Here is a 27,889-nt window from a genome sequence, read left to right on the forward strand (position 1 = left end):
TAAATTGAAACCATTTAGAAATACCACATAATTTCAATAATTAAGCAATTTTCAGGATTAACCTTATAAATTTTTCCAAAGCCATGAGGACCTACATGATATTCTCCAAAACCTCTTATAATAAATAATATAAATAAATCCAACTTTCACTAAAGTATTATCAGAGAGATGAAATCCATATATGCATATTATTGCACCTTTCACCTCAAGAAAGTACCAACTAATATACTAGTCATCACAGTATATTATTGCAGAACATTAGAGAAACACTTACAGAACACGAAGGTATTTGAGTCCAGAAAGGTCATTCTTGTTGATGCGGGTGAAGTTATTTCCATTCAGTTCCCTGCAAGAGAAACATCAAATATTAATGAAGATTGTCTCTACTGGGATTTACATGAAAGATGCAGTGTATGATGGTCACAAGTGGTATTTCTTGAATCAAGGATTCTGTTACATAACAATCAAACACTCTTAAAGCATATTAAATGTTTCTGATGTGACACCAATCTGTATGCACTTAAGACAGTTTGGCCCACATTGTAACGTTTAGCCTACATCAGTAATAAGGTGACTTACAGTAAATAATCAAGTAGTTATCTGCACATCCGTCTGTATCCCCAGACTCCCCTGAGTCAGATTTATTTAATTATACCAAGCGAGTATTTGTTTTAAAAAAGAGACAGAGCAAAAGAAAGTGGAAGAATGAGACAGAAGGAAAAAAGAAAACCTTGTCTTTGACATCATTGTTCAATTATGCAGTCTCACTTACTTGATTTTGCAGAGATTTTAAGAACCCATTTTAGAGTATCTGCTCTTAGAACCTGTGAACAGCTTGCATTTTAAACAAGGAATGCAAGCAACCCTCTTGAGCTCCCACACAATTGACTGCACCTCCGTGAAAGTCAAATATGTAGTGTGATTAGTGCAGTGCAGAGATTAGGAGAGGAGATGGCACAGATATAGAGAGCTAATAATTTGTCTACATCCCCCCTGCTGTGGGTGTCATCAGCAGTGACATCCAGGAAAGGGTGGGGGTGGTTGTCAGGCTATGTTTACACTTGTCTTTTGGGCCAACATCTCTCCTGACTGAATCAAATGAAAGCCGTTCAATTAAGATAGTGGGATTACCATGCAGTGCAGGTAGCAGTGGGAGCTCTTTGAGGACATAAGAACAGGGACTGGCAAGAGCACCAGAGTGTAGTGGACACATAGTTATATGATGTAACCATGGAGCAGAAAAGATTCATTCTAGCCTACATCTATCACACAAGCCAAGATGTAGGATGAGGAGCTCCCACTTCTAGCTACTGTGGTTTAGCTAATAAAAAAACACCATGTGTCATGCCAGAATGAGGATTTCTGGACAAGTCCTATAGCAAAATTTCCTCCCCCTATGAACTGGCAAAGCATACTCACATATAACCACACACACAGGCCTAAATGGACAAAAATTGGATTGAGAGCCCAAACTTGACTTCTTATGGTGCAGTTCTAATGATCACTCTTGGGACTTTGCGAGCAAGAGAGCGAGAGAGAGAGAGAGAGAGAGAGAGAGAGAGAGAGAGAAAGAAGGAGAGAGGTCATTGCCGACAGATGGTCTGTGTACACAGGTGCATGGACAGAGAGAAATAAATAATGGAGTGGGGTTCATTAGCTGTGGCCTGATATACACATGTGCTGTTTATTGCTGGGCACTTAATCCAGCCTTTCTCATGGTTTCTCAAGAACACATCTACTGGGTGGCCCCCTCTACTGGAGCCCATGGGAATGAGGGGCCTGCAAAAGACAATAAAAACAGCAAGTAACTCACTGACTAGGGAAGTAGCAAAACAAACCTATAGATAAAATGTTTGTTTTCATGCTATTACAGTAGAGGTTAGATCTATTCATTAGAATAGAATAGAGTAGAATAGAATAGATCCAATTAGATGGGAATCAAGTTCCAAGTTTCAAGTTTGGTTTATTTGTCACGTACACAGTCATACACGGTATAACTCGCAGTGAAATGGTTTTGTGAGTGCTCTGTCCAAACTGAGGAAAGAAACAGGGGTGCATAAGGAAATATATATATACAAAAATATATAACAATGTATGTACAGTATATGTATAATATGTATATATACACAATGTACAATGTATATATGGATATATGTGTATGTACACAATGTACAATTCCAGTTTACAAATTTACAGATTTACAGTCACATGGTGGTGGTGGTCCGCACAGTTTATCAGTTGCCCTGATTCAGGGCCCGAATGGCCTGTGGGAAGAAGCTCCTCTTCATTCTCTCTGTATTGGTCTTCAGGGAGCAAAAGCGCTTCCCTGACCTCAACAGAGAGAAGAGCCTATTGTTGGGATGGGTGGGGTCCTTCACAATCCTCCTGGCTCAATCCTCCAGCAGATCTATTTCCCATAGGCATAAAAATCTTTAATACCTGTGTTTATCAGCAAATTTGAAGTCACTTAAAGCATTCTGGTTCAGAGTACACATCTGTTTTTCCCATTAAATGTGAATGTTTTCTTTAAAAAAAATAGAGTACAGCTATTAACAGCTGTCACAAGCTAATGCTTCATAAAAACATTAAATGGCCCATTTCATTCATTTACATTTATGACACTTAGTACACACACTTATCCGGAGTGACTTATTTATCAGGGTGACAATGCATGTATTGCTTAGGAATTGAACTCATGACCTTAATGTTACTAGCACCGTGTTGTACTTGCTTTACCAGGTAATGGCCCTTATTTGTCTTCATTCAATATTTTTAAGCCCCTCCCACCAGGCATCTAAAGGAAAAGTTTAAAAGCTGCAAACATGGCTGAGGGATTTCCATTGCTAAACAGGTTCATTTCAACTGTTGGGCTATGAAAATGAAGCAGAGTAGGATCTTTTTGGGAGGTCCATTAGACATTTACATCACCCTTCTGCCGTTTCTCTCCATAAATGGGGAGAAGTCCTATCATACATAGCCCGGGAGCCAAAAAAGTGCCATTGTTCATTTCCTGTCATCCCATCACAGCGTGACAGAGAGCTGGGGACCTACATGCTTCATGTTCCCCCAAGAGTCCTGATTTCTCAATAATTTCAAGAGCTATGGAGGAGTCCGGTAAAAAACTCATTATGTTTATTTCTGCCATCTGCTAAAAATCCTGCTGCGACAGGGAGGCCTGTTTCGAATTGAGCGATATAACATGAAATGAAATCCAAGGCAGACAGAAGGGAAATGCACATGCAAACTCTATTACTCCCTCTCTCTCACACATGTTCATACACACATACACACACCACCCCCTGCCAGCCACACATACAACCCACTCAAAAACATACATACGCGTGACAAAGGGGGACTGCAGCACAGCGCGTTTTGTTTTGGAAGCCTCCAAAGAAAATGAGCGCCTGATTCCAGAGCCATTTGTTGGGAACAGCTTTGGGCTGGCAGGAGAAGAGGAAACGAAGGACGATCTCGGGTCAGCGTGACTCCATGGACGGTGCACCTTGCTGGGCCTACAAGCTGCTGACCACTGGCCACAGGAGCACACATGCTGTGCATTACATCACACTCTAGCGGACTGTGCTAGAGTGGAAGGATGCCAATTTCCGAAAGAAGATGTTACGGTCTGGCATGTGTACCCAAGAGTCACACAGAATCCTGGCATGGAGAATTTGAATATTCAGTTCTGCTTCAGTGTTTCCTACAGCCATATGCTAAGAGCTTCACTATATGATAAGCTGACTAGGCATGTTGATTTATTATCATTATAAGAATGTACAGTGGATCCAATTTGGTTATCCAAAAGGAAAGGCATGACCAAAAATAACTATATCCTTATTCTCAAATGTATCAAGTGTCAACACATGCTGTGACCACAAAAATAAAACTTAAAATTTATTTGCTAGTGCTGATAAATTTATGAAACAGTGTGCTTGTTTTTCTCACTTGCCCAGTTCCCATGACAGGTGGATATGCCAGTCATGAAGTCCAACCAGGGAGTATCTGAGCTCTGTATAGATAAGAGGTGAGCAAAGGACTTACAGATGAAAGATACACTAAACCAATTTAAAATACTTTCTTGTAATGCAAAATACTTTGTTGTTGTTTTTTCAAATCGTAAACTTAAGTGGACCAAACATTGTGCCTAGTTGCACACCTCTCCAAATCTTTGGCTATAATTTTTTTCTCCTATAACATCTTCTGATCCTGACACTGTAAGGAAGAGAAGGCCCAGTGTAACAGAACAGACTCCAGAGACCCAAAGCTCAATGAGAGAGAAACATTGACCTATATAGCAGACCAATAAGTGCTTGCATGCACATACAGCTATGCATCTACCTACAGAAAGTCAAACCAGACCAGAAAGACAAAAATAACTGCCAAGAAACCTATTTGGATAATTTCTGTGATGATTCTCTGAACTGTGTCTCTTTTAAGTTGCCATTTGTATTTCATACCCCTGTTTTGCGTTTATGAGCCTAATGAGAATAGTAAATTCAGTTTCATTCCTTGCACTATTAGATTTAGAAATAGAAGATTGGAAATTAACTTTTTTGCCACATCAGCTAAAACAACACCACTCTTGCAAACAGAGCGCTGACTAAACAGAACCACACTTTGCACTATCAGGCACTCTATCTGTTCCTCTATGGAGTACATTCAAAAATAAGTTAGTCTAAACATTTGTAGCTATTCATATCTTCATTTGCTTTCCAGAGCAGCGGAACATTTAGAGGGAAAAAAGAAAACATAAAAGATCAAAACACTTGAGATACAGAAGGACCAAAAACAGGACAAAGCCATGTAGTTCTATCCAATTCTAAGACCAACAAAGCCATCCTTGTTTGATATTGGAGCTGCATTCACCATTTGCTATTGCTAGACACTGTCACATGCCAGTATATTGTGTAAAAAAACAAAACAATACAAAACCAGTTACATAGAAGGATGCTCAATAAGCATTACACCAACAGCATCTGCTGCAATCCCTGAGGAGTACCTGGTAAAAGATGTGAGGTAACCAATTGTGTGAATATAGACTTGTAAATGGATTGTTCAAATCACCCAGAGGCAGAATGGAGTACAAACTCAATCTGGATTTAAACAGAATGGAGGGGGAGGGGCTGTAGTTGACACTGTTCTGTGATCGGTCTAGATGTCAGGCAGACTTGAACCATGCTTGGATCCAGCATTGCAAACCCATAGTCTGACCCCCCACTACCCCACAACAAGGTCATCGAAACAGCACTCAGCCATGTGTGAAATGAACCCCATATTCTATGAGTTGCAGATTCACAGTGAAAGGCGTACCATATAGAAGGAGCAGTAGTGAAGAGGAGGGGACTGGGGCATGCCAGTGTGAAGGCTGCAAGCCCCCACCCCCACTACACCCCATGCTCAATCCCTTTAACAAAATTAAGCAATTACTTCATTCATATGATTACAAATGACTGCAGTGTGGATTCACTTAATCTAATTAAGTTAATTTAGAAGAAGTATATTGTGATGCTGTATAAACAGGCATGTGCCACAGGTACTGCAAAAACCATTAGTCTCTAAACACTAGTGACTGGTTAATGATATTTAACCATATACAGGAGTCAGAAAGGGAACCTATATCACAAGGTGCTCCTAAGAGCTCAGAGTTGCAACAATGTGAAAGGTGGCAAAGAGCGGCCTGTTTTATCTTTAATCAATTGAACATCTATGCCTGTTACCCATTCTGTCAGAATGTTAGAAAATGCCATGCTTCAAGGATGTGGTGTATTTCAGCACATGGAGACAGAGCAGACACCCTTGAACACATTCTCCTGGAGCTAACACAGGGTTTATACCTATGCTTTGGAGATCATGCTGCTACATTCCTGCGTACAGCATGCGTGTGTGTTTGTTTATTTGTGTAAATGTACTCTTTCATCATTAGACATGTGATGTGTACGGTGATGGGTTCTGGGGAACTGTGGCCTTCACAAACATGGAGAGCCCAGATGTGAGGTGCCTCAGTGCTTTGATGGGTGCTGTTGCTGCACTAAATGCGAAAGGGCCTGTTTCTGAGTCCCGCTGGGCACAGTCATTTCCATATGGCATCCTGACACTCATTTCATATAATCACTATGCCCCAATACCGCAATTGTCACTCTATACCATTACTATGATCTCCACGCTAAAGGCTCTTTGTGTACAATTTTCTGACATGTGTCACAAGGCCTCAGCACAGCTCATGAGTTAAACCCCCACAATGAAATATAAGGAAAGTAAGGCAAAAGAAGGAGCACAAAAATAGCTTGATGGAGACTGAAATGACACCAGTCCTGCTTGCTGCTCAAGTCAGGACAGCAAAGGTTCAAATCTGCTCATAAAAGAGTCTTGTTACTGGGATTTCTGCCTATGTGAGCAGCAGCAATGCAAAAGCCTTTGACACACTGTGTCAGCTCAAAGCACCTGATCTTTCAGCTGTATCAGGTGACAGAGCTGCTAAGGAATCTCTCTGATTCGCTGGATGCCAAGTTATTACTTCATTGAAGAGATGCCCTCATGAAAACTGGTTTAATCACTCAAGCATGCATTTTTAGGCATGGCCACCCAGCCCTTAAGCCCGAAGGCAATCCTTCCTAACCCAAATGTAAGTCTTTCATCTTGTCAGTGAGATTCAGTCTGTTGCAGGGGGGTGGGGGGTGTTTTTAAATGCGGTAGGCTGCATTCGACCCTTCATGTACCACATGTGTCCCAGAAAAAGCACACAAAGTAAGAAGAGACTGACATGGTCCCTGCGCCTTGCTCCCCTCATTCACTGAGAAAAAGGACCAGCACACAGGCATGGAGGAGAGGTGGTAAGAGAGAACTGGCCACTCCACACACACTGTACAATTCTTCACCATCTTCATCATCAGTACCTGCTTCCTATGAATGATCCTCCTTCCTTGCGCTGGAACATCTGTGAGGAGCACAAAGTCATATTTTGTTGCAGGGAGGAAGTCATCCAGTCACCAGGGGCAGTTTGATCCTTTAAATTAGGTTTACTCATTCATTTGCTTCTGGCACACACACACGTTTTTGTCTCTCATCCAAAAGCACGCTAATCCCTTCATAGCTTATTAGCACCTAGCGCCCATGCCAAGATCCTTGTAAGGGAACTCTCCCTCTTGCTTTCTTTCCGGATTTGCTCTGTCCTGTTGAAGTTAAATTATGGATCTAGTAAGTGGAGTGCTGTCAGTTATTCCAGCACAGATCCACGGTGCCAAAAGTGCCTGAGGCCTTGCCTGGCACCACCGTAGCACTGAAAGCACAAAGGCGGCGCCTGTTCCCAAAATCCGAAATCCTCACTCATGTATGTATTTCTTCCCACATCTGTCTGAAGGCCATCTCCGTCTGGCAGCAAGCCGCCATTCAACCCTCCCGAAGATCCAGGGAACCCCCACCCCCCCCACCCTCTTCAAATACAGGCTTTATTAGCCAAAGGAATGTAGCAGGATAATGATAAAAAGCATACGTAAGAACATAAGCATGTGCTCACGCTGACACACACCTCTCATGCCTCTGTAGTCAAAAATCACACGCAGTATTAAATTAGGCCTAGTCCTGAACTATTAAACCAATTCCAAAGAAGAGTCTCAATGAATAAGGTGGTGATGTCCATGACAATTAAATCTACAAACCTGCTCAATTGACCCTACACGTAAAGCTATATTTCACTACTTGGCTTTCAAAGACAGCTGCTTCTCTGTTGCGCTGTTCTTCTCCCTTCTACAGTTGCACCAGTCTTTCAACATCACCCCTCCACCCCCCCCCCACCCCCCCCACCACCACCAAACGAATCAATAAACAATCAGTGCCAAGCAAGCAAGGACATTTGGCCATCATGTGGAATACTTGAGGGCGCCTGTGGAAGACAAAGCAGCGGGGGTGATCCCTTGCCCCAAGTTCAGCCGTCCCGCTACAAAGAGAATCCCCAATCAGGCGGCTCGCCCCCGACACGTCCGCCCATGTTTGATCTTGGCACTGCAGCGTTCACAGCATATATAAATAGATTAGTGCAGATAAAGTAGGAGAGAGGAGTTCTCTGGACATCTGCTATAGAACATGGTTAGTGGAGTAAGAGAAGGGGGTGAGGGTGGGTCTCAGCCAGGCCACAGAAAAGCCAGAGAGGCATGTACAGATTTACAGAACATCAGATTTACTGGCGCACAGAAATGTGGTAGAGCAAAAAATCCAAAATAAAAACATGGCTGAGGAATTGAGTAGCCATGTGCTACTCCTCAACTGCCATGCATCTCATGCTATTACAGCGCACCTTCCATTCGGGCCCATCGAAAGCGCTTTGTTAAGTGGCGTGCATTGTAGGTAACTGGTAGGCGTTGGGTGGGGGGTGATGCTCATTGTGTACAAGAAGCATATTTTAACAGGCCTTGGATTGACAGCAGGTTAATGGGGAAACCTTATGGGTTAAAAAAAAGGAAAAAAGAGAGAAAGAGAATGTGAGAAAGATGGACAGAGAGAGAAACAAAGAAAGAAAGAAAGAGAGAGAGAGAAGATTGTGATTTTGACATCCAATGATGCGCAGGTCATGGTGTGCGGGCTCAAAGGTCAGGCCTGATTACAAATGCCTTCTGACAACTGTAAATGGGATTCCTTGGTCTTCTCCCCCCCCACCCCCATGACTAATGCGCCACCATGTCACAACCCCCCACACATGCATGTTAGCAGGACCTTTTCAGGGTGGATAACGCTTGTACAGGGCTCAGTGCAGAGGGCCGGCATCCCCCCACCTAGCTGCTTGAGACGTGCTGTGGTGAACAATCGACCCCAGCAGAGCCACACTGTCCCGGCCAGTCTGGGAGTCCCTGCTATACAGAGCATCTCCCTACCTTACACACTCTTCTGAATATTACAATTATTGTCTAAACAGGTGCTTAGAGATACTTAAAAATCAGAAAAAGGTTTTATATGGAAGAAAAATGCTGTTCTGCATTGTATTGGTAATAACATACCAATAATATTGGTAACAATAATAAATTATTGTTTTTATGTGAAAATGACCCTAGCTCCAGCAAACTGCAAGTAGAAACTTTTTTTCCTCTCAAAGTAATGATTTTTGCTACAGACTTACCAAATCAAATTTTATTTAGCCACCAATGTTAATAATTACTTCTAATGCAAATGTAAGCAGGGTTAAACATTCAGTGAGTTTCCACATGAAAGTGCCAAAGGCAATAACACTAAGCTGCACAATCGCCGCCATTCAGTTAAACTCTGAGTTTCTCTCAGTAAGCACACTATAAAGACAATAAACAGAAGGAAATAAACAGAAAGGTCCTGCAGAAAGACCAAATGCAATTAATGCAACCCTGGGGGCTTCGTCCATTTGTCATACAACATAGGGGAAATCACAGGGGACTTGCATGTGGTGAATTTGACTTGAGCATTCACCTTGAAAAATGACCCCACATAATGGGCCGGTAGGACGGGAATAGTTCTCACGTTAAGAAATCTATCCACAGAGACCAGATCACTTTTACACAAACTACTTATGAAAGACTTAAAACAGCCCAAATCTGACTGATCTGGAAAGCAAAGAGCTTTGTAACATGCACCGCAGCAACCCAAGTGGAGGAGCTCTGCACGGGCATTCTCTGCGTGAAGGTGTTCTTAGAAATCAACTTTGAATCACCTGAAACACTACTCTTTCCCTTGCCTCTCCAAAGGACACAGGATGGCCTACCCACCATGTACAATTCTGAGTTATTCTAAACCTGAAATAGAACAATCTATTTCCAGCCCACAAAATTGATTGCAAGTTGTATATTTCAAAGAATTACAAAAAAAGGGAAAGAAAAATCCAGTAAGAGGAAAAAAGAGTGAAGAGTGAGAGAGAGAAGCCCAGAGTGGGTTGGTGATTACTTTCACTTTTCCTGAAAGTACCCTTCTTGATGAGAGACTCAGTAGCCACACACTTAAGCACCAGATTTGCTTATTAATTTTCTAGATGATTTAACAATTATGTGTACTGAAGAGGGGTGGGGTGGGGGGTGTACTCAGAGACAGATTTAAAGGCATTCTGTCCAAAGAAGAGATCTCTTCACTAAGCTCTAGTGCCCATGTAGGGTAAGAATATCCCCAAATCATTAAGTGGTTAATGATGTAGTATGAATATTTATTCTGATAAGATAGCATCTTCTAAATTTCATCTTCAACATTTTTCATATAGCAAAAAATAAATTTGTCATAAAATTTCCAGCTAGAGTTAAATTTAAACAATTAAGACTTTACAACACGTGGTAATGACAGAGCTCACCCACTAATGCCAGCAGCATGCACACACACACGCACACACACACACACACACACAAGTAGGTATGTAAATTACAGACATGTCCATTGCACACATCTGCTCTTTCCCTCTGTACCTTATACCTCTTTATACCTGCCCAGGAGAGCAATCTTTCCTCTCTCAAACCAGTCATTGTTCTCACTCATCCCTCATTCTAATCCCCTCCACTGGCTCAAGTCTAGAACAGACGGTGGCGGCGGAGTGGACGGTTACTCACAGTCTCTCCACGTTGCGAGGTATGTTCCGGGGCACGCTCTTCAGCCCCAGACCGTGGCAGTCCACGGTGGTGCCGCTGCAGGTGCAGAGTGCGGGGCAGGCGCCGGTGCCGGCTGCCAGCAGCACGCCGCACAGGAGCAGAGCCAAGCCCCACGGCCCTGGCAATGGGGGCCCGCAGCTTCCTGAGTAGCCTCTCCCGGGCATGATCCGCTCCTCCTGCTGCTCCTCCTCACCTCCCACGCCGCCTTGCTGTTGCTGCTGTTGCCTCCTGTGCTCCGGAGCTCCGGAGCCCCCCCTCACTGAGAGCCTACTTTTGCTGCTGCCTTTACCAGCAGAAGTCCTGGCACTGCAGGCTGAGCAAACACACCGCAGCGTATGGGAGATCTAACTAAGTGTGTTGGGGTGGGGGGGCAGGAAAAAGAAAAAAAAAAAAAAAGAGAAATAAGTGTGTTTTTGTCCTCAAGAGGAAGGGCGAATGGATACTTTAAGTCACACTAGTCTTCTACTGTTTGGAGGTTCTTGGGGAGGGGGGGGGGGATAAAGCTTGTCCTCTTCTGCCGTGCTTGACTTCCTAAAGAAAACTCTCTCACCCTGCCTCTGTCTCCTCTCTCTTTGTGGAGTTGCTTCTCTCACGCGGAGCTCGGTGTCTACGTCTGGTTCCCTCCCTCTCTAGTCCTCCACTGGCTGCCTACAGAGAGGGGAACAGCAAAGAGGGAAAAGGATCTCTGTCTCTCTCTCTCTCAATCTCTCTCTCTCTCTTACACACACGCGCTCATACACACACACACAGCAGTCATCCATCACAAGGATCTACAAATAGCAGCTCCCGGCTCCTCCCACCTCCCCTCCCCCCCCACCTACTTCTCCCTCCCCCTGCCCAAATGCACCTCCCCACACTCTCCTCACACCCCCCTCACACCCACCGTGCCTGAGTCCACCCCTCCACCCACCCACGATCCCTTGGGCGTCCCAGCCCGGCTCATAGAAGCTACACCCCCCACACCAAGAGACTACAATGCAGTGGCCCACAGCTCAGCCCTTGTCCCGAGACACCCCCACAAAAAACCCCATGTGGAATAAGGTCAGCCCAAGGGAGAAGGGTCGATAGGGATGAGGCATGATGTCCATATCCCCTTCCCCCGGGGACCATAGCATCCAGCAACGGCAGCGTGTGCTGGAAGTGGGGGTTGGGGGGGGGGGGGGGGGGCGTCTGGCTGGTTATATAGAGCAAGACACAGAGCTTTTGTAGAAGCAGGGCAAGGAGAAAAGGGGGTGGGGGGCATGACTGTGCTGTGCAGACTCCTGCCCATAGGGCAGGTATGTGTGTTTATGTGTGTGGTCAGACAGTGGTGTCTGTCGCTGCCAAGTGGAACACCAAATGAAGCAAAGAAAGGTAAATGGGAGAGAAAGAAACAGAGACTGTCTCAGAGAGTAAAAAATGTTGAAATACAGTATCCTATAAGTTATTTGACAGTGCATAATCTGTTGATCTGAGACATGTTAATCCAATCAGTCAAGAAAAAAGGTTTTATAGCCTTAATAGAACAGTTTGTTCAATTTGTGTTTAAAAATGTAATAATCCCTTAATATGTGAGCAACAGCTGTTGATTTATTTTAAGAGGAAAAAAAATCCAGCTAGAATAATCATTTTTCAAATAAACAGAAATGAAAGAACATCCCATTTATGGGAAGAAAAAGTGATCTGGATAGTCTAAAATGACCTAACCCATGCAAATGGAGAGAGGCTGTTCATTGTGACTGCATGGAATCAAAAAGACAAGACTGAACAAATATTTTGGAAACTACACATTAATCAAAGGACCTTGTTCCTTTTCAGCCCTTGTTTGAGAGAATACATTGCTGTCACTAAATCACAAACTTGCAAACACACACACACCATTTTGCTTGTACCGAGGTGTCAAATAGTCTCCGAAGAAGCAGTGGTAGAAGTAGTGCTCTGCTTGCTTCTACCACCTCTACATTAGCTTTGACTACAGGGGAAACAGCGAGGTTCAGAAGGTTTAACAAAGGAATAATGCTTTTATGGACTTTGCCTGTTGCACCTGTCTTTTATATCTTACCCTGGTTTTACCACAATCTCAGCAATTGCACGCGTCAACATTTCTAACTGATTTTTGGATTCCTCATGTGAGATTAGAAGCCACAATATTAATATCCTGACTGAAAAAAGAGACATTGGAAAGCAAACACTGGCATGAAGATGTCGAGCAAAACAGGGTCCAAAAAATCAGGACTTTTCCTTCTTCAGACATGTCCACTCCTTGGACCTGACTACATCTAGCCTAGTAAAACTGATACAATCATACAGATCATTTATCACCATATCTAATTAAGGAGTAAACATTTAATGGAAATGGGTGCGTCATTCCTTCAGTGTCTGTGACGACTGATATTTCTTATTTTAAAAAATTGTAGCAATGCAATATGAATACTCATCAATAAGCTTTATTAACCTAAGTCATGTTACTGTTGTCTTTTTAAGATAATTACAATATGGGTATTAAACAAAATAATTTAAAAAAAGAAAAAAAAGAAATTAATCTAAATTAGACTTATTCTAAACACAGGGAAAACCACTTTGCATTTATTATAAGTGAGCTATTAATGAGACATATGACCTTATCCAAAGCCTTACAATCCATTAGCCAAGTCCTGTTCACAGTATCTTTTGGGGTACACATCTTAAAATACAGAGAAACCTTACATGTTTTGATTTACTTGGTGTATACCAAGTAATATACTTGTGGCTAAATCAATGCATCTCCCAGCTATGTATTAGCTAAACATGCTGCAGTTAATCAGATCAACCCAGCATTAACATACTGAGTAAAATAAAAATTGGTAAAAAGCTGCCAGCCAGAGAACAAAGTGCTGGTGATGAGTCTATGCAGATGGAGGGCAAATGCCAAAGAAAACCAGCCACACCACTCTCGATTTTGAAACTCTAAACATAGATTCTCCAAATTCCGCATTCAGTCATGTTGACAGAAAACAGTTCTTTTTTGGGGTGTCTGTGAGATAGACATGTACAACATGTAGTTACATTGCCAGGAATGAAATAGCAAAAAAGTCCATAATAATACACCAGTGCATTCCTTGCAGTTGTGAAGTTTTCAAAATGTTTCTACATTGCTGCAACTCTGCTCTATCCTGAAGACTAGAGATCCTTTGTAATAACATGAGCTGGGTAATCCCTACCAGCAGCCAGAAACAGGGTATTTATCAATAAAGCACCAAAAAAAGATAACATTTATAATTAATTCATTGTCACTAATAAGTGGTGTGTAGGTGTGTGGACCTTTATAGACTTGTTGCGTGGACAATCTTACAGCAAGTGAGAGGAGGATCCTGTGCTCATGACAGAAGACTGCATTTTCTTCTCCTCCCCCTTGTGGTGAATATTAAAATAGCACCAAGCACTAGCAATGTGTGTCCTAACACATAAAAAAGGAAAATAGCTTAAGGAAAATAACTTATGGAAAATAAGAATCAGGAAGCTTTTCCTTCCCAAAGTGTTTCTAAGCACCACACTTTGACAAATTAACATTGGTGAGAAAAAACCTACTCTCTCTAAATTTTCATTTAATTTTATTTCCACCTTTGTTTTCCCTTGTTTAGAGAAAGTCATTTTAATGTAAGGTTATTAAAATTTAACAAATGAAGTTTTAAAGAACATCACTAGAATTTAATAGGTAATTAGATCATTTGAATGAAGAATTAAATAAAGATAACTTGGGGATGTTTTAGCAGTGAAGGTGATAAACATTTTATTTGCATTTCTGCTAGATACAAACAGAACACTAAATAGCTGACAATTTGCCCATTGAGCAAAACCTAAAGGCTGGGATTAAATTCTTGACATTTGCCCTCTCCAAACTGTCAGTTCATTCCAGTAAATAAGTGCACACAGGACTTATCAATGATAGACAGATATTAAGAGTTTAGTACCATTTCTCAAACATTACTCTGCTGTGAGAAGTCCCTGCAACCCATTAGGTTCTACTCTAGCCAGTCGCTGTTCCCACCGTAAGTCATTGCAAAACCTATGATGGCTAAAACTAGTGTCCAAAACCTCACAGAAGTGTGTTTGTGTACACAAGTTATAGAAACTGCTTGCTGAGCTAGAATTATGGCTACAATTTGCTTTTGGCTGCAGTTCATGACTGCAAGCATCTTCAGAACTCCTGGAGTCACTCAGCCATTTATGGAAAAAAAGGCTCAGATTTTCCTGAAGGGTCAGAGGGTGGAACTGTGTCATTCTTTAGAAGCAATCGAATGATGCCTGAAATGACTTGGTGAGAATCGGTGGTGATGCAGTCTTAAGCCTCAAAAAATGTTTGAGAAAATCGTAGTTGACAAAAGAAATGAATAACAGGAAAAGCTAAGATAATACAATTGTAAATGTCACAGACATAAGGAATACTAAATATATTATTCAAAATGATACACACTATTAAAGGCAATTTGACCTACTGATTCTAAACATAGCCTAATCATATTTTAACTCTACAATAATCCAGACCTTAAATTTTTAGAACTAAGGTTTTAATAAATCACATTTATTATCCATAGCAATCAATTTCTTATATCTGAACTTGTATCTGGAGGGAGCTGAACTCTTGCAGCCTAATAAAACTTGTGGGTGTACAAAAGACACACAGAAAACACAGAATGTAAGTGCACTGGACCTTCAAACCTCCAGGCACCTGATAGTAGGCCTACACTTGGGGGGGAGATTACGTGACCCATACCGGAACGGCGAGACAGAGATATGTACATTTGTATATCGTAGGAGTGGATGCATTTCACATACATACTTTAATAAACTGCTACATCTGCTACCTGAGGGAGACGAATGATATTTGAGCTCCAGCAAAATTGATTACATTAAAAGGACAGTTATGTTCTTGGATCACTGTCCCATCCACTTTACAAGTTCTTTGAATACATTGGATGGAATTAGCAGCTATTAAATGCATTAATAACTATCAAAATATAGACACAATTTTTACATACTCATTAAAAAAAACATTGCTTTTTGAGGCATCTAGAGCACAGAAATACCCCAATATTGTATTCTTAACTGCAAAAATTGTTACTGACTAACAATCATGTCATTGCCTTAAACCTTTAATGAAAGACAGCTTTGTGGTTACTTGACAAGATCAATTTTTATCTAGGGTTAAAGGATACATACAATTATGATCTGGTCTGCAGCACCCATATGTTTAGGTGAAATGAGTGACAATATTATCCTGTATTAATCAGGATAATTAATCAGGATAATTAAAAGCAATTCTATAAACACAAATGACTGCAAAAGTTTTGAATCATCTTGATTTAATGTCACAAGATGAAAGCATTGCATTGCAGGTCCATTTGAACGCTATCAAACAGCTATGACTGTTTTGCATAAACCAAGATGTAAATATGCAATAGCAATCATCTGCTTGTAATTTAGGTCTAAAAACTAAAGTTGGATAGCTTTAAGTTCTGCAAAACCTGGAGGAAAAGAGTTCATAAAATCAAATATACCAACAAAAAAACCTCACACCCATGGCAGGCATATATACTGAGTTGAAATATTAAACTGTTTAACACATAAAAGTATTAAAAAGAAATAACTTAAAGCAATCTGAAAGTAACAGTGGTTAACTTAAAGAAAGTCACAGTTAACAAGTTAAGACTATCAAAAAAAAAAAAATTTAAACATTCGTTCAACTGAAAAATTGTAAAGAAAATTCTCACAAAAAAGCACCAGTGTTAGTAAATAATGGCCTAATTAAAAAATGTACAAAATAAAAATTGTTATAAATTGTAGAAATCCCAAAGAAAGATATAATCCCAACTGAAGGTCACATTTGTTTCAAAATGTTATTCAAATACATACTAAGCAACATTTTACTATATTCAAGGCCAACATGTTGGTGATTAATCAAGAGGGATTTTTGGGAAAAGAAACAACAAAAAAAAAACCCTCTTTGAGGAGCTTTCCTTTATTGCCTCATTTCACATAACCCTTTAAAACGAGATGGAAAGGTAGGAGAAGATCCTATTCCCTCCTGATTAAGAACATTTTAAAATGCAGCACAACTTGCATAAGGAAGCGGGGAAGGGGGAGACACACAACACATCTCTCGAAAGCACCAAAAAGCAAACATTCTTAAACATGGCTTTCTTTACAGATGCAATTATCATTTGTCTGCCAAAAAAAAAAAAAAAAAAGCCCCCCCCAAAATGCAGATATCACACTCTTAGAGACTGAAGAACAGTTCACTGTAGCAGACCTAGATTACCTTCCAGATAGGTCGGAAATGAAGCCATGTCTGGTCACTAGACTGCTCATGAAATTCACATAAACCTTTTTGACCTACATTAAGGGCCAACTGTTCAAATACTAATGGAAGCTGAAGTACACTTAGTAGCCAAAATCACAGAAAAGGGATTCACCTTGACCTTTATTACTACATGTGAATATAGGGCTTATAGGAGAGTATATAGGTTTGCATATACTGCCTTTTTTTCTATTTTTATTTCTTTCACAAACAGATTAGCAGTTCTGAATTAACCAGATTTTTCAGGTTGGGGAAATTACCTAATGAAGTAAATCACACTGTTTTGGAAATTCTTATTTGCGTAGTCAGCATCTGAGAGATCACCTTTGTTGGCCAAGTTCAAATAATTATATTATCTAAAGCTTTTCCAAAATGGTTACTTGCCAAAATAACGTTAGGGTAAGCTTAAACTGGACTGCTGGGCTGGTGAAAGAGGAGTCCTTTTCAGAGATGAGGAGCTCTGAAAGAAGGAATGACAAACAAAGATTCAATGACAAATTTAAACAATAAATAGTTCTTAAGATTAATTGATTTTCCTAATGCACCATCCCCAAGTCTACACAGTTGGGATGAAGGAGTGAGGTAAATCTTGACCCTTTTCAGTTACCATGTGCTTGAATGGGGAGATATTTCACTACATAATTAAAAAGGTTTTCTTTGTGATTTTGCACCTTCAAGACATAAAAGGTTAATTTGTAAATACACATGTGATTTGGTCCATTTGTCCCACTTCAGTCCAATTGAGTTTAAAACAGAGGTCTGTGCAAGATGGCATATGTCCAAAAGGAATTTCATTTGGAACTTACATTTTTTGTCATCTCCTTGGTTTGGCTTGCCCTGGTTCCAGCTCTCTCACCTGTTTGCTGGTTCCCCAAAACTTTTTTCTGTTTAAAGAAAATATACTTTAAGGAGAAGTAATGGTGAAACCCAGTTGTTAAAGAACATTAAAGATAGACAGACATTCACACATTCAAGTACTTAATTAACAATCAATACAACTGCATAAATTTAAAAGAAAAACAGACCTTGATTAAGCCCCCAAAGGACCGGGAACGACTATGTTTCGGGTTTGAAGGCTTGGAGAGTTCCCGTACTGGAGTTCCCTGCTTGTTGAACTACAGAAGAACACCTCCATTCAGCACAGTTCACAGACAATCTAAAGAATACTGTCTGTCTTGGCAACAGTACATCGCCTACTCTTGTGATTAGGGACAAAATCAGTAAACACATTAAAGCACAACTTCAGGTCACTTTCCATCTTGGCTGTTATGCCTGCAAGATCAAAGATCTCCCGTCAGCCGAAACCAATGCTAACAGTTTGTTAGTTATATTTGTCAGTTATCCTGCAGCAACAGATTAAAGCAGAAAAAGTGAAGAGCTACCTGACGAATGAGTTTCTTCTTCTTGGCAGACTCAGGCATGTGGCTGACATGAATGAAGAGGTCGCGAAGTGCCTCATGGGTGTGTTGTTGCTCGCCGCCGCATTGCTCATCACTGTTCCGCTTGGAGGACAACAGGCCTCGGCTGACCGCCCCAGTGTAAAGTGCCATGTCGTCCTAGAGCAGCACATTAAAATCAACGGCGCAGTGTTAAAAATCTGGTCAGTTTCTCCACAGTGACAGTGTCAAAAAAGAAAAAGACAACAGCAGCCCTTTGAAGTTTCATCAAAGCCAAGCTCAAACAAGACAAAGGATTTACTGCATGACAATGAAAGGCAAGCTTAATTTATATGCAGATCTTAGGTAGTCTGTATTCAAATAACTAATCCTTTTTTTTTTTATTAAAGCAGCTGTGGAACAAAGGTTTTAATTAAGTTTATGTATGAGGTTGGACATGACCAATTGAAATTCATAAAACTCAAACTTGGGGATGTAAAGGGGATTTGATATGAGCTGAAGTGACAGCAAAAACATAATTCTAAGAGACAATGCATTCCTTTGAATCAAATGGCACAGTAAAATTAAAGTGCATAATAATACTATCATAACCTTTGATTGAGGAGTGTTTGATCCTGCAAAGAGCATCCGTGCATGATCTTTGATATATGGTGGTGCCTTGAAAAACATAGAACAAAGGTTGAACGTACATGCTCAAAAGATCTTTATGTAAAAGATCCCTTTGCATTAAATTACTACATTCTTTGGAAGTAATTTGTCTATCCCTTATAATCTATTCTGAGGACACATTTTTATTGACTTTTGAACAGGAGTTTAAAAAGTTCTTACCCGAAACAACTTCTGTGAGTGCTTAATCAGAAATGCGATGCCATTATTCAGTTTATTCAAATTATCCTGCAGATCATTCGCAGTCACCTGTATGTAGACAGAAGTTTCTTGACAAATTTCTTTGCAGTACAAGGACATAACGAAGGCTGCCACCCTATCTGGGACTCGAACCCAGGTGTGACAGGAGACGAACCTGAGCTCTGACCACCGGACCAAAAGACAGATCTCTGGCATAGTAGCCACAAAGAAAATGACAATATGTTATGGTGTCATTTGCATATTGCAGCCAGCAGCCAGGCCAGTATTGCAAACAGGTAACAAAAGATAATCGAGCAACCCTACATCATACCTACATTTTTTGGCCAAATGATGTGCGGCGCAAACATTAGGGCCAAGTTGAAGGCGGACATTTTGTTTTTGTCTTGCTGCTTGGCGGTCTGGTAGAGCAGATCCAGGAGCAGCTTGAGGAGAGCGCGGTTGGCAGGTGGGAGCAACATGAAAAGCAGCTGCAGTGCTTCAATCTGACGCTCTTTGTTAGGGACACACGTTTTATTGCCTTTCTCGTCTAACAGAGTCATCTCTGTGATACGAAAGAAGCACAGAGAAGGAATACTTTTCACCTGCAATGCATCTTACCATCATTGTTTACATTTTATTTAACTTAAAACTGAAGTATTCTTTAGTGAAATAAATGTGTAAACCTTTTCCAGATGGAGGAACAAGTACTAATCGGACAGAATTACTTTTCTGAACATATGTCCGCAAAGTAATTTTACCATAAGACCTTTTTAAAGTTTATGACCGATTAACAAGAGATAGCAAAAAGAAAAATCACATTACAGATTAGAGAGATGAAAGCGGCTACTGAATTAATACTGTTACTCTGCATACTGTTGCTATAATCCTTACACAACTGTCTTAAATCCAACACATCATTTATAAAAAATTTTAATTAAAATAATTTAAGATTAGCAGGCTCCATATATGTAGTACAATTCACCTAAAGTTGCCAGATGTGTTGCTCCTACTAGAAGGCCTTGGGCGAGTAAATGCCAAAGTACATAACGCAAGTAAATTCTTGCTCAAGCATTTCCTTACTTAAGAGAGAGTATAAAAACAACGTCTGCACAGAATATGGTGGAATATTTATTGACTAAATTAAAGTTATCTGGGGTTATCTCTACAGAGCATTTATAGTAGGCAACAGGCACCTTTACAGATCTGGGAGGGACACGGTGTATTTGGACATGACTAAAATCACTGAGGATTGCAGGTAATAATTATATTACCCAGGCTCTTCAACTAAAACTGATCCCATTGGAACAGGGCTTTAGTCAAATAAGCACAATTATTACTGAAGCAAATTTAAAACAACTGCAAATGCACAGGTCGACATTCCATATTGCCCGGTACCCATGGCTACGTCATCTCTCATTTTGGCAACGAAAAATGCAAAATCTGTGGCCCATGTAGGCATTTTTTTCTTGATTTTAAATGACAAGACCAACTAAATTTCCACATATTCTCAAATATGCACAATTAAAATATTAAACAAATAACTTGTTCTATGCTCACTCACAAGATCCACAATTTTGACAAGGAACGAATTTTGGATTCCACCAACTCTGCGGTGCACTGTGCTCAGCAAAGACGTACCGGCTATTTTTAGATGCGCGTGATAATGGCGGTGAGTCAGCAGCGGCTCTGGCAGCTCCCCCAAGAAGATCTTAAGCAGCGTGGCCACGTCATGGGGGTAGTAGTCCCCGGACTCCAGGTCTATGTCTGCCCCACCGTTCAGCATCTCCCTCAGGGCCTGCTGTCTGATGCTGTTCCCAGGAACACGGAACAGGCCCTCCACATGCAGGTCTGACAGACAGTGGAAGAGCAAAGTGCTTTTGAGATGAATAATTCAGCCTCCACCACATTCCCAGCACCATTCAGTCCCTGTATACTTTCATGCTGATGACATCATTTGGTCCCCAAAATGAACTGAGCTCACGCTTCAGAACTTGATCACTCTGGGTCAAAAGCTGTGGGACACAGATAGGCCTGCAGAGAATCCCTTTTTCAATGTGAACAAATGGTAAGAAAATGTAGAGCCATAGAAAAGCTCTCTCTCCATCCCTGGAAGAAAAGTAAATCTTACAGGCATTTGCATTTTAGCACATGAAACACCTGGTATAGAGGCAAGCCCTTTCTGAAGTGGTTAATTAACCTAATTTAATATCCCCTAGTCAGCTGCATTTTGAAGCTTGGATGTATGCAAGCAAAACAGGACAGATGCTTTAGCACAAGCTAAAAGAGAAGAGGGAGATTGCTTACTTTTTCCAAGATATTCAATGAGCTGGTAAATTTGTGCTATGCCCTCCTCAGTTAAGGGTGCCCCAAAGATCACTCCTTTTTCTGTAATAATTAAAACACAAAGCAAAATGAGTCAAGACTGTTTCTCTATTGCAATTTTCTTAGAAGGGCAGCTACAATTTTTAAACCAATGATAAAAACAGTTTAGAATGCAAATTACAGTATAATATATGCATGACAACGTATACACATTGTCAAACAGACAATGATTAGTGCGTTAATTAATTCAGGCTAGGCTTAGCTTATACTATTGCCATTACACAGGACCACTATAAAAAATCCAAACATCTCCAATAAGTAAACACCAAGTAGTGTGTACCATTACTGAGCATCCTTGGTTTGTGTGGTGGGTGTTTAGTTACCTTTGCGCTTCAGGAAGCTTGGTAGGCGGAGGAAACCTGTGGATACAGGAAGCTTGAGGTCAGCTTCCCCCTGGAGCTGGGAGAATTCCGCTCCAGGTAGATCAATTAGCCTGGTTATGTTACTTAACAGCAGCTCTGTAAAAACTTGGGGTCGCTCATGCCTCAGTTTCTCCACAAAAAAATCAGGGTTGAAGATGACTGGCTGGGTTTGATGCATTTCCTGGCTTATGATTATATTACATACTGTTCCCCTTTGAAAGAACGAAGACAATGACAGCAGATTATAAAAACCTGGAATATTTTTACAGCTAAATATCGTAGCTAGCTAACTACCAGTTTCAAAGCCATGACACAACCACGTGTATGCCCACTACGCCATAAATAGATTTAGAGACGAATTAAATAATCATAATAGTTGAACTCGCTTATCAACTTGCAACAAACATAACCTAGCTAGCTAGACACACTTTAGGCTTAACATACCTTAGATAGCTAACCTAGCTAGCATAGTGGGTACGAGCTAGTGAATGCAGTCATGTCATTGCAGTTTTACCAAATGTTTTTTAAGCGAAAGGGTTTACATCACGATACATATCTTAACTAACATATCCAATATATCCATCTTAACTAGCATATCCATCCATATCTTAACTTAGTATAACGAACGAGGCAAACTAATTCAAATGTCTAGTTATATCGCTACTAGCTAGCTACGTAGCTAGCTAACGCTAGAGAACTATAGAAAGATTAAATTTGGCTAAGACTGAAGATTAACCACGACATAGCCAGTTAGTTAGCTATCTAACGCAGAGTAACCCTGGAAGTAACTGGAAGTTCTAAGACCCACCAGAAACAGACCGATAAGTAGGCTAACTTATCAAACATATCTAGCTAGAAGTCTAATTGATTAGCCGGCTATCGGTATAGTTGATTACTGCTACACACTTATGGTTAACGAGTGAAGTGCAGATATGAACAACAACGCAAACTGACAAGCAAACTGTCACGTTCGAACGAAACCTGTTTGTGTAGCTAGCTTTAACATTAAATTTCCGCACATTAGCGAGAAACATTTTGGGGAGAACTCTGGAATTTAATTATTTTATTATTTTGCGCGTCATCATATTCATTTTCTTAAATAACGTAACTAATAAACACACCACGGAAGAAAACGTTACCTTCTACTCTGTTTGTTTTCGTCAGGTTCTTTCTCAGCCGCCATGTTAAGTTTGAATTTTCCACTAAAACGCCATTTGAACCGCCCTCTGCTTCTAATTGGTTTGGACGCTGAGGGCGGTGCTTGGCGCTTTTCTTTGTTCCTTTTTTAGATGCAATGGCGAACGCTTTTGCTATGGACCGCAATTTTAAATTAAAGGATATGAATAAGTAGAATTCTTATCTCAGCAAGCCAAATGTAATTACTGGGCTGTTTTATCGTTACAATCAGTCATCCACATACTGTATCCACATCCATTCACGGTGAATTAATATTTACATATTTATATTTCATATTTATTTTCAGTTTACCATATTAAATTTACATAGATAACCTAAAGTTGAATACAAGCCTAATAATTAAATATAGTTAAAAAAAAACCCGCTGCATTCAGATATTTGTAGTTTTACGTAGTTTTTTCATATCGTGTTCTGAATTTTCAGCCACTAGGGGTAGTCCGTATACTACCCCGGAAGACTAAACGACTGGCCACCCAAGGTTGTGGTACTGATGAAAGTGACATTTTACAAAACAAAGTACACGTCAATTCCTATCGCGAATGCGATCTTGGATATCTTTACATTTTTTGTGAAAAGTGAAAGGACTACAGTAACTAAACAAATAATAAAATGGTACGCAGAATGGTTCGACATGAAAGCTGACAGATGCGGGGAAAATGACATCACATGCAAGTAAAATAAAATGACAAAGGCATTAGTACTCTTTTCTTTTCATTATAATGTTGCCTTTCAATAAATAACCTATAAACGTTTGTGGAATATTTCAGCAATTCATGTTCACAAGAAGTAGTTAATTGTCAAGGTCTCAAAATGAATATACAAATGCAGGTGCAGCATTGAACATTATTTGATCATTAATGGTGCATCTTCAGATTTAACACAACAAAACCACTAGACCACAGCATCACTGGGTTTTTAATTAAAAAAAAAACTAATAATGTTCTTTGTAATATTTCACTATAACTGAACAAAAAATCATGGGTATACATTTTTGTTCATTACAACAAAAACAACATCATAACAACAACAGCAGCAGAAGCAGCAATCAAATATTAAAAGAGAGAGACAATGCTGCCTGCATCTTGAAAACAGAAAACTTCAATGTCTTCAATGGGGATATATTTATATTGATCTGTAAACTGTCTTTGCAAATGTGACCAATAATCATCTCCCCAATGCAGAATATCCTTTAGACAAAGATGATAAAGGGAATGAAGCTATTTCCATTTGAATTCACTAACAGAAATACTTCTGAAGCAACGAAAGACACCTAAAGCAACCTGGTAGCACAACATGAACACAATTTACAATATCTGAAACAAATTGCCAATTTTACGGTAGTCAGTATATAGTGATTTCAGGGAAATGTTTCTCCTTTTATAACAGAGAGAGGCCCTCAGGCTGACATGCTGAGTGCTCCTGCAGAGGTCTGGCTAACCATGCTCGTCACCGACGTTGTGCTCCTATGTCTGCAGAACCGCAGCCATGGGGGCCTGAATGGGCCAATAGTTGTCCAGCAGGCCTTACGGAACATGTTGGAGGAAATGCAGAAGAGAATGGGGTCGAGGGCGCTGTTTACATACCAGAGGGGCAGTGACAGGTAGGACTTGAGCACAGTGTAGACAGTCAGCACCGTACCTGACCACGAGCTCACATACACCTGCATGAGTGATGAGGCGATGTCAGGGAAGTTAAACATGAAGAAAGCCACCACCACTGCACCTGCAAGACAGGAAAAGAGCAGCTGACAAATGATGCCACCCTAAGAATTCCATGGGAGTCCGCCACAAACACGCTGTCTCACCCATGAGCCGCAGTGCCCGCTTCTCCTGGAGCAGCAGCTTGCCATTCTGGAGGCACTGTGTGGTTCTGCCATCACCACTGGCGACCGCCCTGGTGATGCCCATGGCTGTGCGTTGGCGACTGTTGTATCTGAAGTGAGCAATGATGAGGATGTAGAGGGTGAAGATGCACATGAGGGGCACTAGAAAGCACAGGATGCCTCGAAGTAGCAGAGCGCCCTTGTAGACGGGGGACGGCTCCTCTTCTGTCATCTCGCACATGGTAGATACTACAAAGGCCTTGTCGGGTGATGTAGCCCCATAGTCCAGGATGCATGCCCGTGCATGCCTGTAGACGAGAGCAAAGGGCACAGACGAGCCCAGTGACAGCAGCCAGATCCAGGCCAACAGGCAGGGCAGTCGAGACCTCTGGAGGCTGGATAGGGAGCGCATTGTGTGGCAGATGGCCATGTAGCGCTCACCTGTGAATGCCAGGATGACCCAGCTGGTGGTGGCACAGTACATTTGGCGCACCATGAAGTAAGCCTTGCACAAGGGCTCACCCAGCCTCCATGGGTAGCTCTCCCAATAGTAACGGTACACAGTGATGGGGATGGTCAGGAGCTGGAGGACATCAGACAGAACCAGGCTGAGGAGGTATAGCTGGATGGCACTGGCCTTCATGCGGACGTCCGTGAGGAGTGTCAGGATGCTGATGCCATTGAATAGAACCCCGAAGACAAAGAGGATAGCATAGAACACAGTCATAGGGATGGCGATGTGGTAAGGCTCCTGCTTGGTGACACTGATGTAAAGGTCAGGCACCAGGCTGGGGCTTGTGTTGCAGGAGAGCTGGAATGTCCCTAGCGACTCATTCATGCTAGCTGATGAGTAGAATGTGGAGCCTAATAGCCTGAATCACTCTCCACACTGACGTGTCGTTGCCAAGCACTCCTCTCAGCGGGAATCTGAAAATGTTCAGAGGAAAGGAGAGAAAAAAAGCACCTAATAAAGGAAGTTCCAAGTTATAGCATACTATGTATAATTGACATTTTACCATCTTAGGAGCTATTTCAGTGATTGTGCAAGTTACAAACTGTAATGTTGAAACATCAAAGCTTGGCTAAAGATTATACAGATCCTCAACATGTTCCCCAGATCCTAATGAGCTATTTTTACTTTCTGTAAAATGTCTCTTTCACCCAGTTTGTTGCTTTTTGTTTAATTGTCATTCTCTGTGACTTGGAATGTTTACATATAGCAAGGACCTATTGCTGACAACATGCACCTGAGTACTGGATTGTGGGAATAAAACGTACAGGGAAACCAGGAAAAAGCATAACCCACAACTGTGATCCTTAAAAAATAATTTTGAAAGAAAATGCATAATTTTTCAATCTGTGGATTTATCATTATTTAATTCTGTTAACTACAGCTAATTTGTAAACATTTTAAAGACATTGAAATGCATTTTAATTGACTACTGATGATAATCCATGGTCTGGATAAATCACATTTATAGAGTAAAGCAAACAGGTGGCTTTAAAACTTGTCAGGTAAAAACATGCTAACACCGTCTACTGCCTAAAATCCCATAGGCATTTTGTTACAAAACACAATTACCATAATAGCATATTTAATTAAAGTAATGACTTACTGTGAAAAGAACTGGGAACAGTTCAGTGTCAAAAGACATCTGTGTGCATCCAAGTCTGATTCAAACACCAAATGAAACATTGCGTGTGAACATCAACCCCTCCACACTCAGTTTGCTCTCTCTCTTTCTCTCTCTCTCTCTCTTTCTTTCTCTCTCTCTCTCTCTCTCTCTCTCTCTCTCTCTCTCTCTCTCTCTCTCTCTCTCTCTCTCTCTCTTCACTGTCTGCATGTTGTGCAATTTACACAGATCTCCAGAGGAAAGAGTAAGGGAATTCTATAGCCAAACTGCAGGTATGCAGATTGATTAATTCCGCTTACATTTTGTCCAAATTCACACTCCATACTTAACATCTACAGAACCTTGTTGGTGCTGAAAGTATGTATGCTTTTATTATATAACACTACTTTAACTTTCAAAAAACAAAAAACAAAAACAAAAAAAGCAAATACACCAAAACCCAAAGGAAATGTAAGTCATTTTTTAAGCTAAATGCCAGAAGGCAGCAATTTTAAAAAGAAATGAAAAAATACAAACGAGATTCAAAATGATAAATCTTGCTGTGTAAAAACTGTGGCTCTTCAATACTGGCCATGCAGTAGGAGCAACATGCTTCTGTGATGATGGCAAACTATTTATGGACTACAGATTTGTATATGAGTGAAGAGATGAGTGAAGAGATGTTCTGCAATATAAATACAGTACTGACACACTCAGAATGCATCTAAGAAGTACACTTCTCAAATGCAGTACACAATAATAATTTGAACAAAGAGAAGTAAAGGGGAGACCACAGTGCATGCAGCTCTCCCAGCCTGGCAGATAGCATGTCATAACCCCACCTTTCCCCCATTATGGGCACACACATTCACATGACAATGATGAGGGCATGAATGCTAAGACAAAGATAGATCCCTGTGTCTCCATGGAGACTTTCATTTACACATGAACCTGGGCTCTTAGCAAATGGATTTACGAGGAGTCAAGTTGGAGAAATGGATTTCTGACACGACTGGGAGCATCATAAGCAATGGGAACCACAGAAATGCTTTCTACTATATAGATCATCAAGTGCTGCCCTGGCCTATCAATTACAAAATGGTGAAAATGGGAAAGAATCTCCTCAGATATACTGTATTTGTACTACATGCTGCTCATGTCCCTACAACACATCTATTACACAATTCATTTATTTGTTTTATGACAATATTAATCTTAAGCTTTTCCAAGTATGTTTATCTATTATTTGGAACCATTGTAGATCTACAAGCGGGAGGAACTAAGCCATGTTTCCAATCAAGGGAGCAGAGCCTGTGGCTCTCCCTTGTATGGGTTCGTTAGTATCCAGACTTGGTTTCTGGTGATTTGACA

At 40.8% G+C, this 27,889-nt stretch overlaps 3 protein-coding genes across 3 annotated transcripts in view; all 3 read right to left on the reverse strand.

Moving 5' to 3' along the window:
* slit1a (slit homolog 1a (Drosophila)) overlaps nucleotides 1-11,273 on the reverse strand; it is an 89,828-nt gene extending 78,555 nt beyond the window's left edge. The window contains 2 exon segments of the mRNA XM_035529789.1: nucleotides 275-346; nucleotides 10,545-11,273. Coding sequence (XP_035385682.1) covers nucleotides 275-346; nucleotides 10,545-10,747 — 275 coding nt within the window. The 5' untranslated portion in view covers nucleotides 10,748-11,273.
* A 5,496-nt stretch (nucleotides 11,274-16,769) lies between these two features.
* On the reverse strand, nucleotides 16,770-23,100 carry arhgap19 (Rho GTPase activating protein 19). Its single transcript, XM_027022862.2, has 11 exons — nucleotides 23,026-23,100; nucleotides 21,848-22,098; nucleotides 21,447-21,527; nucleotides 20,781-20,990; nucleotides 19,478-19,704; nucleotides 19,125-19,211; nucleotides 18,888-18,953; nucleotides 18,282-18,455; nucleotides 17,925-18,014; nucleotides 17,706-17,783; nucleotides 16,770-17,359 (listed from the first exon to the last, which is right to left on the reverse strand). Exons 1-11 carry the CDS (start codon nucleotides 23,067-23,069, stop codon nucleotides 17,294-17,296), a joined length of 1,374 nt encoding a protein of 457 aa, XP_026878663.2. The 5' UTR covers nucleotides 23,070-23,100; the 3' UTR covers nucleotides 16,770-17,293.
* Nucleotides 23,101-24,013: 913 nt separating this feature from the next.
* LOC113585412 (neurotensin receptor type 1-like) lies at nucleotides 24,014-25,789 on the reverse strand. Its single transcript, XM_035530251.1, has 3 exons — nucleotides 24,888-25,789; nucleotides 24,722-24,805; nucleotides 24,014-24,605 (listed from the first exon to the last, which is right to left on the reverse strand). The coding sequence occupies exons 1-3, from the start codon at nucleotides 25,741-25,743 to the stop codon at nucleotides 24,547-24,549; spliced, it is 999 nt and encodes a 332-aa protein (XP_035386144.1). The 5' UTR covers nucleotides 25,744-25,789; the 3' UTR covers nucleotides 24,014-24,546.
* Nucleotides 25,790-27,889: the final 2,100 nt, after the last annotated feature.

This window comes from Electrophorus electricus, chromosome 9, assembly GCF_013358815.1.
Source record: "Electrophorus electricus isolate fEleEle1 chromosome 9, fEleEle1.pri, whole genome shotgun sequence".
NCBI classification, from domain to species: domain Eukaryota; kingdom Metazoa; phylum Chordata; class Actinopteri; order Gymnotiformes; family Gymnotidae; genus Electrophorus; species Electrophorus electricus.

Bases quoted from the DNA above. Each gene is read 5' to 3' on its own strand.
- arhgap19 (XM_027022862.2), bottom strand. From the start codon at position 23,069: ATGGCGGCTGAGAAAGAACCTGACGAAAACAAACAGAGTAGAAG. The intron at 17,784-17,924 runs GTCTGTTTTTCT...TTCTTTAAACAG, and splicing joins CCTTTGGGGGCTTAATCAAG to AAAAAAGTTTTGGGGAACCA. The intron at 17,360-17,705 runs GTAAGTTCCAAA...TCCTTCTTTCAG, and splicing joins CCAAGGAGATGACAAAAAAT to AGCTCCTCATCTCTGAAAAG.
- LOC113585412 (XM_035530251.1), bottom strand. From the start codon at position 25,743: ATGAATGAGTCGCTAGGGACATTCCAGCTCTCCTGCAACACAAGCCCC. The intron at 24,806-24,887 runs GTGAGACAGCGT...CCTGTCTTGCAG, and splicing joins GCGGGCACTGCGGCTCATGG to GTGCAGTGGTGGTGGCTTTC. The intron at 24,606-24,721 runs GTACGGTGCTGA...ATGTTCCGTAAG, and splicing joins GTATGTGAGCTCGTGGTCAG to GCCTGCTGGACAACTATTGG.